Source organism: Phoenix dactylifera, chromosome 4, assembly GCF_009389715.1.
Source record: "Phoenix dactylifera cultivar Barhee BC4 chromosome 4, palm_55x_up_171113_PBpolish2nd_filt_p, whole genome shotgun sequence".
NCBI classification, from domain to species: Eukaryota; Viridiplantae; Streptophyta; class Magnoliopsida; order Arecales; family Arecaceae; genus Phoenix; species Phoenix dactylifera.
Genome location: NC_052395.1, coordinates 10418355 through 10433211, shown reverse-complemented (window position 1 = coordinate 10433211; position 14857 = coordinate 10418355). Strand labels below are relative to the sequence as shown.

Genomic DNA, 14857 nt, shown 5'->3' with positions numbered 1-14857 from the left:
CATTGGATGTATACTTTTTAAAGGGAATAATGAGTGTGCTACTAAGGGCAGGGGACCTTGTCTTGGCTTTGAACACGATTAGAAAAGGTTGCACAACTTTCTCACTTACTTATTTAATGCGTATGATGACCAAAAGCTTTGAAGGTTGAGTTTGGATACTTAGCCAGGTGCCAACCCACTTTCAAAGATGATAATGAAGTGATTCTACCAGCAGCAGCAGCAGCAACAATAATTAAAAAAAAAAGAAAAGAAAAGAAAAAAAGATAGTGATGTGAGACTGTCGACATTTTGAGCCATTGCTGTGAACCAAGATTTGCTGTTCTCTTCAATTAAAAATAGTCGACGACAGAAGATATGTTTCCCATGCAACATGCTGGTTCTAGAAAAAAGAATTCATTTTGGAAATAGAATCAATTCCATCCATCTAGAAAGTGTAGATGAATGGAGGTAGCTTGAGGAAATGCAAAGATCTATTTGTTTCCCAGGAAAATTCAGATAGAGATGTTTACTCAATGTTTGTTAGATGATTTGGTGGTTCTCATTCCTGGATAAGATGGATTTCGTGATAAATTACAATCGAGCTCCTTTAATCTCGCAATGGAGTGGTAACAACAAAGAACACTGAAGTTTTTTTTTTTCTTCTAAAAGTAATATAAATAAAACTTGTTCTTGTTGAGTTGGTCCAGACTTCATGGAAATATCTCATTAATCTGTATTGAGATGGTTCTTAAAATGCTCTTTGCTCAAGATAAAAAACAAAATGGTAACATCTGAATCACTTCCTGTTTGCACACCTGGAACACCTAAAATATAAACTTAACGTGGACGACAAGATATATTAGATGTGACTAATGGTGCATATTAGTTGCTTTGGACCCATTTTACCTCAATAATTGAAGGCATTTGTGATCTTATAAGGGAATGATTAGAGGGGAAGTTGCATTCCACGGTGGAATGCTTGACAAGCAGGTGAAAGCCAACCCACTTTCAAGGGTCTTGGTGCGTCCTTCAATACCAAATTCCATGGTCTCGGACGATGCTTTACATGCACTTTTTATTCATCACAAGATAACTTTTTTTTGAGTCAATTGAACTGATCTAGATGGATTGTCCCCATCTTTTAGTGAGCGACAGTGTTTGCAGTTGAGGCGCTTTTTTTTTTTTGTTTTTTTTTTTTTTTTTTTTTTTTTTTTTGATACAACGGTGCCTCACGCAACCCGCGCGCGGGTGCACCCATAGTGGTCATGACAAAAAAAAAAAAAAAAAATCCATTTTCCGGTGACAGCAAGCATCGCTGGAAAAAGAAAGAAAGAAGAAAAAAAAAAAAAAAAAGAAAGATAGGAGTGATAGCGGATACAAGCTTGAACCATACCTGAGTTCTCTATTTTCGGGTTAGGTTGGGTGTGAAGGCTCAAGCAGCCCAGCCAGATTTAAACCCTATGCTACAAGAAAAGGAGCATATTATCCTGAATGGTTCATGAGCTGCCTTTCATGTATTAAATCACCTGTAGAAATCCTGGTATCATACACCCTGTCGGCTGGAACTAGCCAAAAATATTATCAAATCACTAGTGTTCCGTAAGTGCGTTGCATTGATTTATTGAAAAAGAGAGCATCTGATGAATGACCATTGATCAAGATTAATTAAATGGAGCACATAAGGATGCTCCTCATTTAATCTTATATACTTTATGCCCTTTACTTCATTAATCATTCAAATGAATTCAAAGGAATATGTTTTATTATTTTTTCCAGATAGAAAGAGTTTACATGTAATAATAATTTGATGGGGGAAGATTCATATGCCATTCGCCTGAGCATGATATCGACGATCAAAAGTTGGGGGTGGAATGTGTGCATGTCTCACCCTGGGTTGCCTGAGTTATCACAGTGAATATATATTTTTGAGAAAATAACAGTGATGTACATAATAGAAAAAAAGTTCAACTAAGTGGGTAAATCACAACCATCCATGCCCCTCTCTTAATGCGTCACACATGCCCTACCCCTACACTTATGGTTGAACATAAATGAACGACTTTGGATCCAAGACATACAAGAAGGCAAGATCCAGTGTGTTTGGCTTCCATTGAGACTACTCTAGTCTGCCCTAAACTGGGCTGTAGATAGCTCTCGTGAGGGACCTGTTGCATGACCTTGAGAAGTCATCAGCTCCAATTCCAACCTTACAATGGTGGTAAAACTAGCCATCCATGCATCGCAAGCTCTCGCCGTCCCGTTTACCCTTTTCTTTCAACACAAGTCAATAGCACCGAACAAATTACTTCAGCTATACCCATTACCAACCATTCAGTAACAACTTTCCGGCTTCTGTGACATCAGTCATTTCACCCACAACACCACTCTTTCTTGTTGGGACCAAAGCCACCTACCTATCAAGCAGAACCATTTGGTATATTAAAAAAAAGAGGACTCTTTGGCATCTGGAACCTCAGAAACCACCTTAGACTGGGACCAATTATACCAGAATGATAATTTATGAATCAGAGAAAGGAAATGTAGGTGGTATGAGAGAGCAGCACGGACTGGAGATGGAAGCAATTCAAGCTGAAATTAAACCAATATATCCAGCAAGCAAGGCCAAGATGTATGATATAACGTATGCACTTGCAACGATGATGGGTTCTTTCAAACCACATAGTTCGAAGTGATGGTGCACAGGGGCCATTCGAAAGACTCGTCTGCTAGTCCCGTACAACCTTTTGGTGATCTTCACACTAAGAACCTGACAAATATAACAGCCCTTTAGTCCAAGAAATACAGCCGGCATCAGCTATGAAGGTCACAATAACTTGCTATAATAAGAACATGCATAAAAAATGGACATATATATAAGCATCAGTGCAAAGGAATAGTTCAGGTGTTTTGAGTCAAAACTATACAATGAATGTGTACCATTGCCATGCACCAAGAGTGTAACATGCGGACCAGCTTACAGAAGCTTTGAGGTAAATGATGACCGTATGTGTCTACTTGGTGTCTTCCAAATGTAGGTGTTTAATAGTGCAAAGGAACGATTCAGATGTCTTGAGTCAAAACTATAAAATGGATGTACGTAATTGCCATGTACCAAGAATGACCTGAAACAAAGGGTTGCTCCGCAATGGTGGGTTCGTAGGTTGCATACATCTGACTCTCCCGCAATGGTGGGAGTCTTGTACATCAGGATGCCTTTTTTTTCAAGAATAACATGCGAACCAACTTCCAAAGGCTTTGAGGTAAACTGATTGTAGGAATTTATTATGTAGGTGACAGACCTACATTGCTCCATATTCTAGACTTTTGATCCACTTACAAAAATTGGAAATTTACAAGACTAGAGTGAAACCACCATTGGGAGGCAAAGCCAGAAATCACCTCACATAACATCTGAATAAATAAATGTATGTGCAATATACTTGCACACAGAGTAACACCATATGTCCCCCCACCCCACCGCACCTCAACCCACCCCCCGCGCCAAAAATAAAAGAATTAAAGACATTTCATTAATCAAGCGAGGGGCTATTAAATATTAGAAAGTAAACTAAAGAGACCCTCTAAAATACTCCAAAAAAATAGGGGAAAAGGCCAAAAAATAAAGATAAAAAGTGGAATAATGTTCTCTGACACTCAAAAGCATTGATGACAATGAACATATCTATCAGCCCAAGCCCAAGTGCCCAACTAGTCTATGAAAGGTATAAAACCTACACCAGGATAAAAAGCACAGCTCGACAGGCCCAATCATTTAACCTAGGAGTTGATTGTTAGATTCAAGAGTTCTCAAAAAGATACCCTTTCTATTAAACAGCTAAGAATGAAACTGACCCTGGAAAAGCCAATGTATCATTTTCTTTTCTTTTTTCCAAAGAAAAAACTATATCTGTTCAGAACCAAACAAAACTTAGACAACACAGTCCTAAGAGATTAGGTGGCTTCCTTCAAAATGAATAAATCCAGGTTCTTCGAATGAATAAAGTAATTCAGAGAATGATAAAATTAATAAATTATCAAGTGTCTAGGAATAGAAAACTTAATCTAACAATATGAGTGCTAATCCTTTGCGTGGATATGCTAGCCTTCCTAGACATATGACTTTACCTGTATGATGACTGACAAAACTTCCATGACGAATATACCAGAAGCAATGAACAATGGGAAAAACATTCCTGTGCATGCAGCCATTGCAGCAAGTGCTCCACCCAATGCCAGGGATCCAGTGTCACCCATAAATATGGAAGCTTTGTACCTGTTGTGAAACAGAAATCCTATACAAGCTCCAGCCATTGATGCTCCAAAAACAGCAAGCTCTATTTCACAATAAGCATATAGTAAGCGCTAGCTACAATAAAATTTAGAATAAAATTTATCCATGCAACCAATTTATGCTTCTTCGTAAGTCATAAAATTTTAGATTTTTAAGGGATAGGCTATTGAAATCCGCCATATACACCACATGAATTATAAGATTTCAAAAAGTCAATGAAAAAAATCTATGACATAGCAGCATCACAATATAAAACTTTTTGAACGGTATATGATTAACAAGTTGTATGGAAAACAATCATTTTGATAGATTGAAAAATGAACTAGCAGAATGTATGCATTACTCATGAAAATTACCAAAAGAAGGAAAGAATAAAAACCATAGTCAGAACTAAACTAACAATAAATCATGACATCAATTAAGCGAAAAAGATCAGTAAGTTAAAGCAACTACTACAAGGTATCCAAACAATACCGATGCATGAACATAATAGTCAGGGTATAACTGAAAATTAGATAGTCCCTACTCTCTCTCTCTCTCTCTCACGCTCTCTCTATATAACACACACATATATATGTAAGTATACATACATATATGTATGTACAAAAATATTCCCCACAGAACAATGGTAGATAGAAGTTTCAACATGTTGCATAATACCTCTGCTATTGTGATTCTTCATGAAAAAGAGAATAAGAAAGTTCAAGTGAAATTTCTTATCCCAGAAGACCTACTCTGTGAGTTTGCTAAAGGCGTCACTAGTGCAAGTAAAGCTACTCTCTTGCATAAGAAAAAGACAAACAGATAGAGTTTCTCATCATCAAACCCAATTGACACCCTTTTTAGTCCCTTACAGATCTCTAAACAGAAAGGCAGATAAAGTAGCTAAAAAATGCAAGGGCACACTTACGAGCTGTAAATAATAGTTAAGAGGAGTGGAAACAGCCACTTGGACACCAACTTCAATTTTGGTGTTGAAATAATAGAGCTTATGGTTCCCAAATCCTTTGAAGATTAAGAGGATATCAATTTTTTCCAGTTAGTCTGCAAGAAGAATTTCTTTAGATATATCCAAGTTTTGGTTAATTTACTCTTGGTCTCTAGCTTTCAAAAATTTATCTAGAGTAAGAATTAAGATGAGCACGTTTGACAAAGAAGGGAGCATAGGCCTAATTAGTGGGAGCCCACGAGTCCATGCCTAATACCTAGGCATGCTGAGAAAGTGATTTCCTGAGACCATGCTCAACCAATTGCAAAGACATGAAATCACTGACTAGATTTTTTTGCATAAGTCTGCAAGACAATTTTTCAAATTATTTACTTCTAAGCCCCTCAGATGATCATTCGAATAGCATTTTATCATATTGATCCATATGTTTTGCCATTACTTTTTTTTTTTTAAGCATATAGCATGAAATCATGAACAAAAAAGAAAGTACTGACAAAAACTGATAAATTGCAGGCTACTATAACATAGCATGGATCAATTGGAAAGAGAGGGATATGACTAACAAATTAATGCATTAGAAATTCAGGTCAAGTGGCTACAATATCTATAATATTGAGTTTGTGATATAATCAATACTGACCAGGACATATAGCAAGAACGGTAACAGACATCCCTACAAATGCCAATGCAGCAGACCCTCCAGCCAAGCCATCAAGTCCATCAGTCAGGTTAACGCCATTCCCCATTGCAGCAAAACAGAATGCTGTCAAAATCAGATAGAATTTTCCCAGAGACACAAGGCCAAATGGTGGAGGAAGAGGCACCAACCATTTCCTTCAATGAACTAGAAAAAAGTCACAACCAGCAAAATATATGCTGCATGTAACTACTGACATTTTGCTTTATGTTGAGGAAAAATGAGACGAAGAAACATCGGAATGAAAGAAAAAATAAAGAGAAACAGGCCTGGGCTTTTTTGGCCAACTATACGACTTGCCAGCTCCATCACCAACAAAGCAAAAAGAAACTCCTAGATACAATGCATTAACCTCTCCAAAGGATAACCAATGGCGATCCCTGAATGCACAATTGAACAACTTCCAAATACTTCCAGCCCCAGCTAAGGTGAAGTATCTGGCAATTGTATGTATTATGATTTACGACAGAGCTGACTGCCTCAAGTCTAAGTGTAGCATTTGATTTCGTCACACTAAAATTCTAATGTAAATGGGATAAATCTTGTTAATCAAGATTGATTTTGACCTTCTTGAAATCCTTATATCATGTTTTTCATTAAAAGCATAACAACTTAAGCAGATCATTTATCCTTCATAGCATTTGAGATATGCTGGTCCCATTATTATTATGTTACCACTGTGTGGATGTCTACATTGTGTCCATATGGGCATCTTTCTTAAAGATTTAATAGGATAAATTTTATTGTACAACATTACACACTAGAAATAATTTAATCTCCTGTTTCACAGCATATCCCTTTGTAAAAGGTGAGTTTCGCTTAGACATTATGACCGATAAGAATCACGATCCTAATTATCCAGCCTTGTCGCAAATGTCAAAGAACAATTTTATGAATTCTCATTTGTCTTATCCTATTATAGACAATAAAAACAAAACCAGTAAATTAATTTGATCATTTATTCATAATATGTTACCGCACAAAGTATTGCTCTTACTGGTTATGAGAAACTATACCTGCTGTATGGTGTTGATATATTAGATGAGTCCAACCAAAAAGAAAACCATGCCCCAACAGCTACCTGTTAAAAATGCCATTGAAAACATTATACATTGTTATGAAATGTATTTGATAATTTACTTGATAAAAATATTTATGTTTTACAGGGAGCACTGGTGGGGGTTGGGGGGCCGCAGAGAGGGAGTGGAAGATATTACCTGTAAACTCAGTTTTACCCAACCTGGCAACCCATAGTTATGACTTTTGATGCAACTCAAAAGGTCATCAAGTAGCCCAATTATTGCAAATGCAAAAGTTGCTACTGCTGCTCCATTAAGTTGAATGGAATTGCCGCCAACTATGACTCTAGCAACAAAGACACCAATAGGAATGAAAAATAGTCCACCCATAGTCGGCGTTCCCCTTTTAGAGGAGTGTGTAGTAGGCCCTTCTTTCCTAAGGATCTGATGAATCTTCATCCAATCAACTAGTGGGACATATAAATATCCAGCAAATGCTGATAGAAATGCTGATAATGTGAAAGGATGCATCAAAAGAAAAGGCTTTAAGGGTTGTCTAATGATCCGCCATGAACACCAGTCGAAGAATAAAAGAAAAACAGCTAAGAAGGCTATCAAACACACATTAATCAAGATTCCTGTTTGAATTCTGGCATTAAAACATTCAAAAACAAATCCAAGTCAGTGACCAGATAACATGAAGAGCTAATATCCATATCAATTCATAACAAACAATAACATAAAGACAAAATTAGATGCTAAGATAAAGGATTTAAAATGACCATGCATCTTAACTAGTTTGGGCATTTCTCACATGGTAGATTACACTTTAGTCATTAACTTTATCATATACCGCAAGCTGGTAAAAAATAATGTGACTAAGACATGTGATGAGAGAAAATGACAGAATGATGTTCTCTTTTTAAAAATTGTAATAGTAAAGACAGCACAGGTATCTTAAAGTACATAATTATTAGCTGAAAATTAGTTTGATCATGCTTGAACCATGGTAGAAACAATTTGCAAGGCTGTGGAGAATAAAGGGAATTTAGTGCTTTAGTCTTAGATGCCATTTTTCTAGTTGAACTGTAACTTGAGAAGCAAGTGTACCATCACTTAAACACATGTATACATTAGAAATATAGTAAGGTAAGACGCAATAAGAGAATAGAAAAGAAACCTGCCTTTCCAATCTAAAGATTGTAAAACGAAAGAGTAAGGACATTACGAGCACATTGAGCTCTTTGATTTCTAATTGAAACTTGGATCATGCTTGAACCATCAAAGGAGTTAAGCACCAATCAGATGGATGAAGAAAGATTAAGTTTTAAAGTTTCATGCGATCCACAACATGTAACTCGAAGAGCATTAATCAGAAATAATGCATATAGGTCTGCTAAGGACAGATAAGAACTGGTATAATCATTCTAGCCCTTGCCCAACTATTTGGGATCGGCTCTGAGGATAAGAACTGATATTCAGAGCCAAAATAGATCGAAGTCCTTAACATACACCACACACATATATTACACAAATCACTAGCATCAGCAAATAGACAAATAACTATAGAAACCATATGATATTATTACAACTCTTAACACACAAAAACACTCAAACAACCCATCACAAACTCTGGGATTAGAACATGAGAATTCACTCAGTAAGTTGTGACACTGTAACAGTACATGATTTTATGTAGATTATGATCTGCTTTCCATGTGTATATAGAAAAGTGAATGAATCCAAAAATTGGATATGTACAGAAGATGAATCTTGATGCCCTTCATTTGTTGGTGCAATACTTGCTGCAACCTAATTAGCTCTTCAATTGTCGTGAAAGGCAATAACCTAGAGATAAGGTGGAGCAAACAACCTCTAGTACAATGAGACATCAACAGCCACACTTGGTAACTTCTGGGGCGGGAGACTTACTTCGTGCACTTCCAAGAATAAAGGTATATAAAGGAGGAAAAAAAGGCAACCTGAAGAACATTAATTCTCAGGATTACATAACACATAAGCATAATTAGAGAAACAGGTTTAAATTAGAGGTAGAGAAGAGAAAGAAACCAATGATGGCCCCCAATAGGTTCTTAAAATTGTGGCAGAAAGAGTGATTAGGTGATCTAAGCGAGCGGAGAAATTCCCATACCTAATTTATACTACTATTTTGTCGTTCTCACTGTTTACACATCGCATCTTATGTCTTATATCTAAACTAGAGAGAACAAAAAGATTTCTAAAGCTAACGATATTCTCCTCTCATTCCTGCAGCTGATCCAACTGCCTCCTCTATTCTCTCCGGCTTGTGTTGCCTTGACTCCACCAACCACCATCTCTTTCATACATTTTTTGAAGCCCCACCTATATGACAAACCTGTTCAGAAAGTTGTCTGTAAGTAGGGTCATATTTATCTTTGAGTTTTGCAGGGACACTTTTTTCTGCAGAAAAAAAAATTAAATTCCTATTTTTGTCAAGACCCTCCATAAATCTACTAACAAACTGATATGCTTCCCATACTAACAAACAAGTAGATATTACTGGTGAAAATGGTTAAAAAAGGTACAAGGTGTTATTGTCAGCAATGCATATCGAAGACATCTTCCCTACAATTCTACTTCATGCGTATTTCAGCATGAAAAAAATGTGATCAAGAAATTCCATACATGAAAAAATTTATGAGGTTTAGTCTTGACCTTCTCTTCCTGCGTCCTTGTTGAAGGGTTGCAACATGGTGGCCCGCAACTGCTAAAGAAGGATCAGGTGTTTCCACACGATCCTTGTTTATTGGCAAGTCTACATCCACAGAAGGATAAACAAGTAGCTCAGTGTCGCTCTCCCCACCATCACTCGAGGATGGCATGCACGAAGACTTCCCTCCAGAAATCCCATTACTCTCTTCGATAACCGTGCAAACAGCCATCGAATTCTAAAATAATAGAACAAAAGCCCCATATCAAAAAAAATTTGATATCTTGCACCGAACTAAATAACTCGTTAAAAATCACAGTAAGCCAATAAAAAAAAAAGAAATGGTTGAATGGTAAAAGAAGGGGTAAAAGGACTTCTTTTTTCTTTTCAGAGAGAGAGTTTTGAACTTGAAACAGTAGAAACCTCATCAATCGCCAGCATGAGAACGGAAAATCGCTTAAGGCTGCATCTTCCGAGGCCACATTTGAATCCACCGGACCGCTAAAAGGGAAAGAGAGAGAGAGAGAGAGAGAGAAGATTAATACCGCGATGATTCAAATCGTTCATATAAGAAGAAAAATTAGGATCGAGATGGAGAGCTCGAGGCACTAACAAGAGGACCGGATCGAAAAGCAGGGGAGGAGATCAGTGATCTAGTCGCGGTCGGAGAAGAGAAGGATCCTTGGGGTTTCTCGAACCCTAAGCGGACGAAATGGGGATTTGCGGAAGACATGAGGGCGCACGGAAACGGCAAACGGAGGGAGGTCAGACCGAGGCTGGAGGGAGAGGAACCGGGGGTATCTATAGGAGCAAAGGTCCTCGAGATTTCAAACAAATTCGCCCAGCCCAGACCCCGCCCGTCCTAGCGGTAACTCGCTGCCTCGCTGGGTCTGATCCACGAAACGAGGCGGCCAGAGAGATCTCGAGTGCGAAACACGTTCGAGATCTGATGATGGTCGTACGAAGGGAAATGGCCGGCATGGTGGCCTCGCATTGTGGTCGGCCTCGGTGGGAGGGGCATCCAAGACGGTAACCAATGATCTCCTGACCAGGTCATTGGTTGAGATGGCCATTGGTGATCTTCTTCCCTCAAGGAACCTATCAGGTATGCTTGTCTAAGAACTCATGCACGATTTTTTTTTTTTAAACCTTCTGTTAAGGAAAATTTTGCCACCATCCGGAATGATGCATTAAAATTTGATCATAAAAAAATGCAAGATGTTGTATGGCCAGATCAGAGGAATATATTTTACATGCTTCCTTCATGTGTTGAGGTTGGAGGCTGGGAGTTCCATGTCTGCAATCTCAGTTCTTTTAACGGAGATCAACGAATTGGCATGGCCATCTCTGTTTCGTTTGTGCTTTTTACTCCTGGAGCTTCCGTTTATTAAAAAAAAATTTATTGCTACATGAATATCTTTTCAAAATTAATATTTATATATATATATATTTTTGTAAAACTCTATTATTATATAAATACCCGTAATATGACGGTTACGGTATTAAAAAAAAAATCATATTTATATTAATTAAAAATAAAATAAAATTTTAAAATTACTCTATTGTTTCTGTCTTCTTTTTTTGCTATCGAAATTGCGATCTATTTGCATGTCTAATCATTAAGGATATTTTAGTCATTTTAATTTGAGACCATTAATTTCTTAATGTTGTTAGATAGCATGTACATATGCAAAAACAAAAATAAAAAAAAGAATAGAATAGCAAAATAAGTATTTTACGAGGATATACATGCAAATATCAATTTTGGAAAGATATTCATGCAAAATTCGATATTTAGAAAGATATTCATATAAAAAATCCTAAAAAGAAAGCATACCTAGAGAGTCCGATGGTGCAGCTCCAATCTGGATGCCATATTGCTAGCCCTCCAAATGGACGGTTCCTTCAGTCTTCGATCCCCGCAAACGTTGTCCTCCAAGTATCATACCTAGGCAAGCATGAGTCTACATGGATTAGAACTATAACTTTGCGCCCTTTGTATAACAAGAAAAAGAAAGATACAAGGGCTCAAACAAGCTGCTAGGCCATGATGCTTGCACTTTTGGGTTCCCAAAGCCACTCCAAGACACCAAGTTATCACTCTCTGCAAAAATACAGTAAGCGACGGATGTCACAATAGCTGTTATTAAATTATTATTGGATTACTATAAGAATACTAATAAACACTAAAGTAATTGTGTAAATTTAAAATAATTTCATATTAATGATAACTAGACATATTATTTATCATTTGCATTATAATAACTAGCAATTGTTATATATTATTTACTAAATGCAACTATTATAATAATAATATTATAAAGATCACAATATATTAATGATATTATAATATTGAAAAATAATATTATAATAATCTTGTAGTCATGTTACAATGACTAGATAATATTGTAATTTATATTCTAGTAATAATAACATTATCATAATAATAATTATAATATTTAGTAATATTAAAATATTAAATATTAAATATACTATAATTATATTATTATAATTATATGATATTACTGTTACTATAGTAAGATAATACTAATAATATGATCTGATAAAATATTTTAACAATATAATATTAATTTAATAATTATACTATAATAATAGTATTATTATTTTAATTATAAGGAGAAGGAACGGTAGTAAGGAGACCCTTCTTGAGGAATTTCTTATTTAAAGTTAAAACTACAATTAATTTGGCTGCAGTTTACTTACAACTTGAGAATTTTTCCTTTTGAATTGAATTGGAACATACCAACATCAACACTTGTTTTGAACAAATGCATTTCAACTACAACCAAATGCAAGCCAAACAACCGTAAATTTGGCATCTTTACTATGCTGCTCTTGGCCAATTTCTGTGCAAACATATGCCTGGTGTGCATGCATATGTCTCAAAATAAAAAGGACTGCAAGCCAAGAAAATTTTTTTGGTTAAATTTCATGCTATGATCATATGGCAAAAGGTTTGAAAAATTTTACAAGATTCTAGACTCCTGATTTGGAGGTTGTTTAGAAGCTTCGTTGGTAGATATGGCAATTTTAGCCAACCCATCGGATACCCAACCTGACCCGATCTTAATGGAACTGGTTTGACCTGACCTATTTAAACTCGAGGATAGATATGGGTTTTAGATATAATACCCGAAGTGGATTCAAATCATGTGCGAATAATGGTGAGGCATGCCCCAAACCCAACCCAATGTAATACAACCCTAATTCCTCTCCTCCCTCCAGCCCGCCTTTCACTCGATAGCTGTTACAAGCTCATAGCCCATTTGCCTTGGTTGTTCGTCCCATCATTTGTCCTAGCCACACTCTATCCCTCCCCACCCCACGCTCCTCCGTCCATCCGACGCTCCGTGTTCCTCCATCCATCCAAAGCTCATCACCTCTAGGCTCCACTTGGTGATCCTTTCTTCTTCATTTCTAGGACTTGAGTTTATGCTTTCTTGCTTGGGTTTTTGATGTTTCTCGTCTCACAAAATCTTTGATATATCCATTAGTTTCTTAAATCACAAGCTCTTGTTCTTCCTTGACCATCCATCCATTACTTTGCCCTAGATGTGCTCCTCCATCCGAAGTACAATGAATTCAAGGTGAGTGATGGGGGGCGAAATGGATCGTCCAGCCCACAGCAAAAAGGCCGCCCAGTTTTAGCCCAATAAACGCCAGCGCCGACCAATTGAATCCTCGGTCTCGGACTCCAGCAAAAGCTCCATCGGCCTCGGATATTCGCTGACTCGCCCGACCAAGTTCGGAACGTCTTCAATATTCGCCGATCCGCCCCAACCGAGTTCGGGGCGCCCACTTCAGTAGTACGCCCCGACCCTTGAGCTCGGAGCGCTCCACTGAGCACACCTCGGAACCCGGGGAGACGAGCTATCCTCGGCACCCATCTAGCTGACCACGCCAAATACATAATATGACCTCTCAACATGTTCGAACTCACCAACAGCCGCACCCATGTATGCGCCCCGCCCTCCTACGTGGTCGTACATTGCAACGCCACCGCGCCACGCTTTGATAGCTGGCCCTCGACAATTAAAGGACAACACCATGACTACTCCAGCCATACCCTGCTACGACTGTCAACAGGCTGTTCTCAAGAATCGACAGCACCACACGCCACCGGCAGCTTTAGCTGCGCGCCATTCGACTTAGAGCCATCCCCCTCTTATGATAAGGGCGGACAATGCCTCTGCCACCTGGGCCTCTCCACTGAGACTATAAATAGCCCGGTCAGGTAACTTTTAAGGAACTTTTGGCTGGACCCAATTTACCCCACTCTAACTTGATCATCAGAGGGACCTCACCAAAACACCGGTGAGGCTTTGTGCAGGTCCGCCGTCGCCGCCACGCAAGAGGTGGCCCCTTCCTTCGACTCCCCCGGAGTGGTCACCCTCGGGCCAGATTTGAACCATAATATTTCTGGTGCTAGAGAAAGGGCCTGAGTCGTGACCATGAGATTAATAAGTCAGGGAGCTCCAGACACGTCGAGCGGCCGGAAATCAGCGCCTGATTGTTCCCTTCAAAGTTCACCCCCTGCAACGCCTGCACCAACGGACCAAATTTCTCGGTCTAGCTAGAGCAGTTTTATCTGCTCGCCCAGCAAGTCCAAGCTCTTGCCATGATTGTTCAAAGCCTTCATCCAGCCGGAGCTTCATCAATCGTCGAACTGACAGAAAAGTCAAGAAAGCGGGGCAACAAATCCAGATGCTCTAGAATCGAGTCACGGAACGCCACGAGGGGCGCCATCGATCGAGGAGCAGGTCCCCCCGGAGGTCCGGAAGGCACGTCTCCCTCTGAAGTTTCGAGAAGTACACTCCTCTCACATCCTTTCGAACCGAGATCCTCATAAAAATTGAGGGTTGTGGCTACCACCGATCTCTGCCAAAGATGCGACCATCCAAGTCACGAAAGCACTTGGATAAATATTGCCGCTTCCATAGAGACCACGGTCATGACACAGAGGACTGTTACTAGATCCGTGATAAGATTGAAGTGATTGTCCACCAAGGCCTACTGAGTCACTTCATCTATGGGCCGGTCGACAGAATGGAGCTCAACAGACAGAGTTCAGGACCATCTGATGGGCCCGACGACAATCGCCCCAGTGTGGGCACCATCAATGCCTCGTCCGCGCATTTTATGCATTAATGGCACCCTGGCTTCAGGGGCAGGGAAGATGCCACACTCTCATCAGTTCGGGTCCGGCGAC

At 38.7% G+C, this 14857-nt stretch overlaps 1 protein-coding gene across 2 annotated transcripts; it reads right to left on the bottom strand.

Moving 5' to 3' along the window:
* Window positions 1–1885: 1885 nt before the first annotated feature.
* LOC103707371 (phospho-N-acetylmuramoyl-pentapeptide-transferase homolog) lies at window positions 1886–10975 on the bottom strand. Of its 2 annotated transcripts, none has more exons than XM_008791823.4 (8): window positions 10241–10975; window positions 10051–10128; window positions 9633–9865; window positions 7134–7584; window positions 6933–6997; window positions 5860–6053; window positions 4105–4313; window positions 1886–2746 (listed from the first exon to the last, which is right to left on the bottom strand). In XM_008791823.4, exons 1-8 carry the CDS (start codon window positions 10358–10360, stop codon window positions 2564–2566), a joined length of 1533 nt encoding a protein of 510 aa, XP_008790045.2. In that variant the 5' UTR covers window positions 10361–10975; the 3' UTR covers window positions 1886–2563. The 2 variants fall into 2 exon arrangements, with proteins under 2 accessions (XP_008790045.2, XP_038981446.1); XM_039125518.1 differs by having other exon boundaries at window positions 7134–7281.
* Between the last annotated feature and the right edge of the window lie 3882 nt (window positions 10976–14857).

What these genes read in the sequence shown, in the direction of transcription:
- LOC103707371 (XM_008791823.4), bottom strand. Translation starts at nt 10,360, where the DNA reads ATGTCTTCCGCAAATCCCCATTTCGTCCGCTTAGGGTTCGAGAAACCC. An exon ending in CAAGGACGCAGGAAGAGAAG is followed by an intron (nt 7,585 to 9,632) that starts GTCAAGACTAAA and finishes TTTTAATGCCAG; the next exon opens with AATTCAAACAGGAATCTTGA. An exon ending in GGGTAAAACTGAGTTTACAG is followed by an intron (nt 6,998 to 7,133) that starts GTAATATCTTCC and finishes CATTTTTAACAG; the next exon opens with GTAGCTGTTGGGGCATGGTT.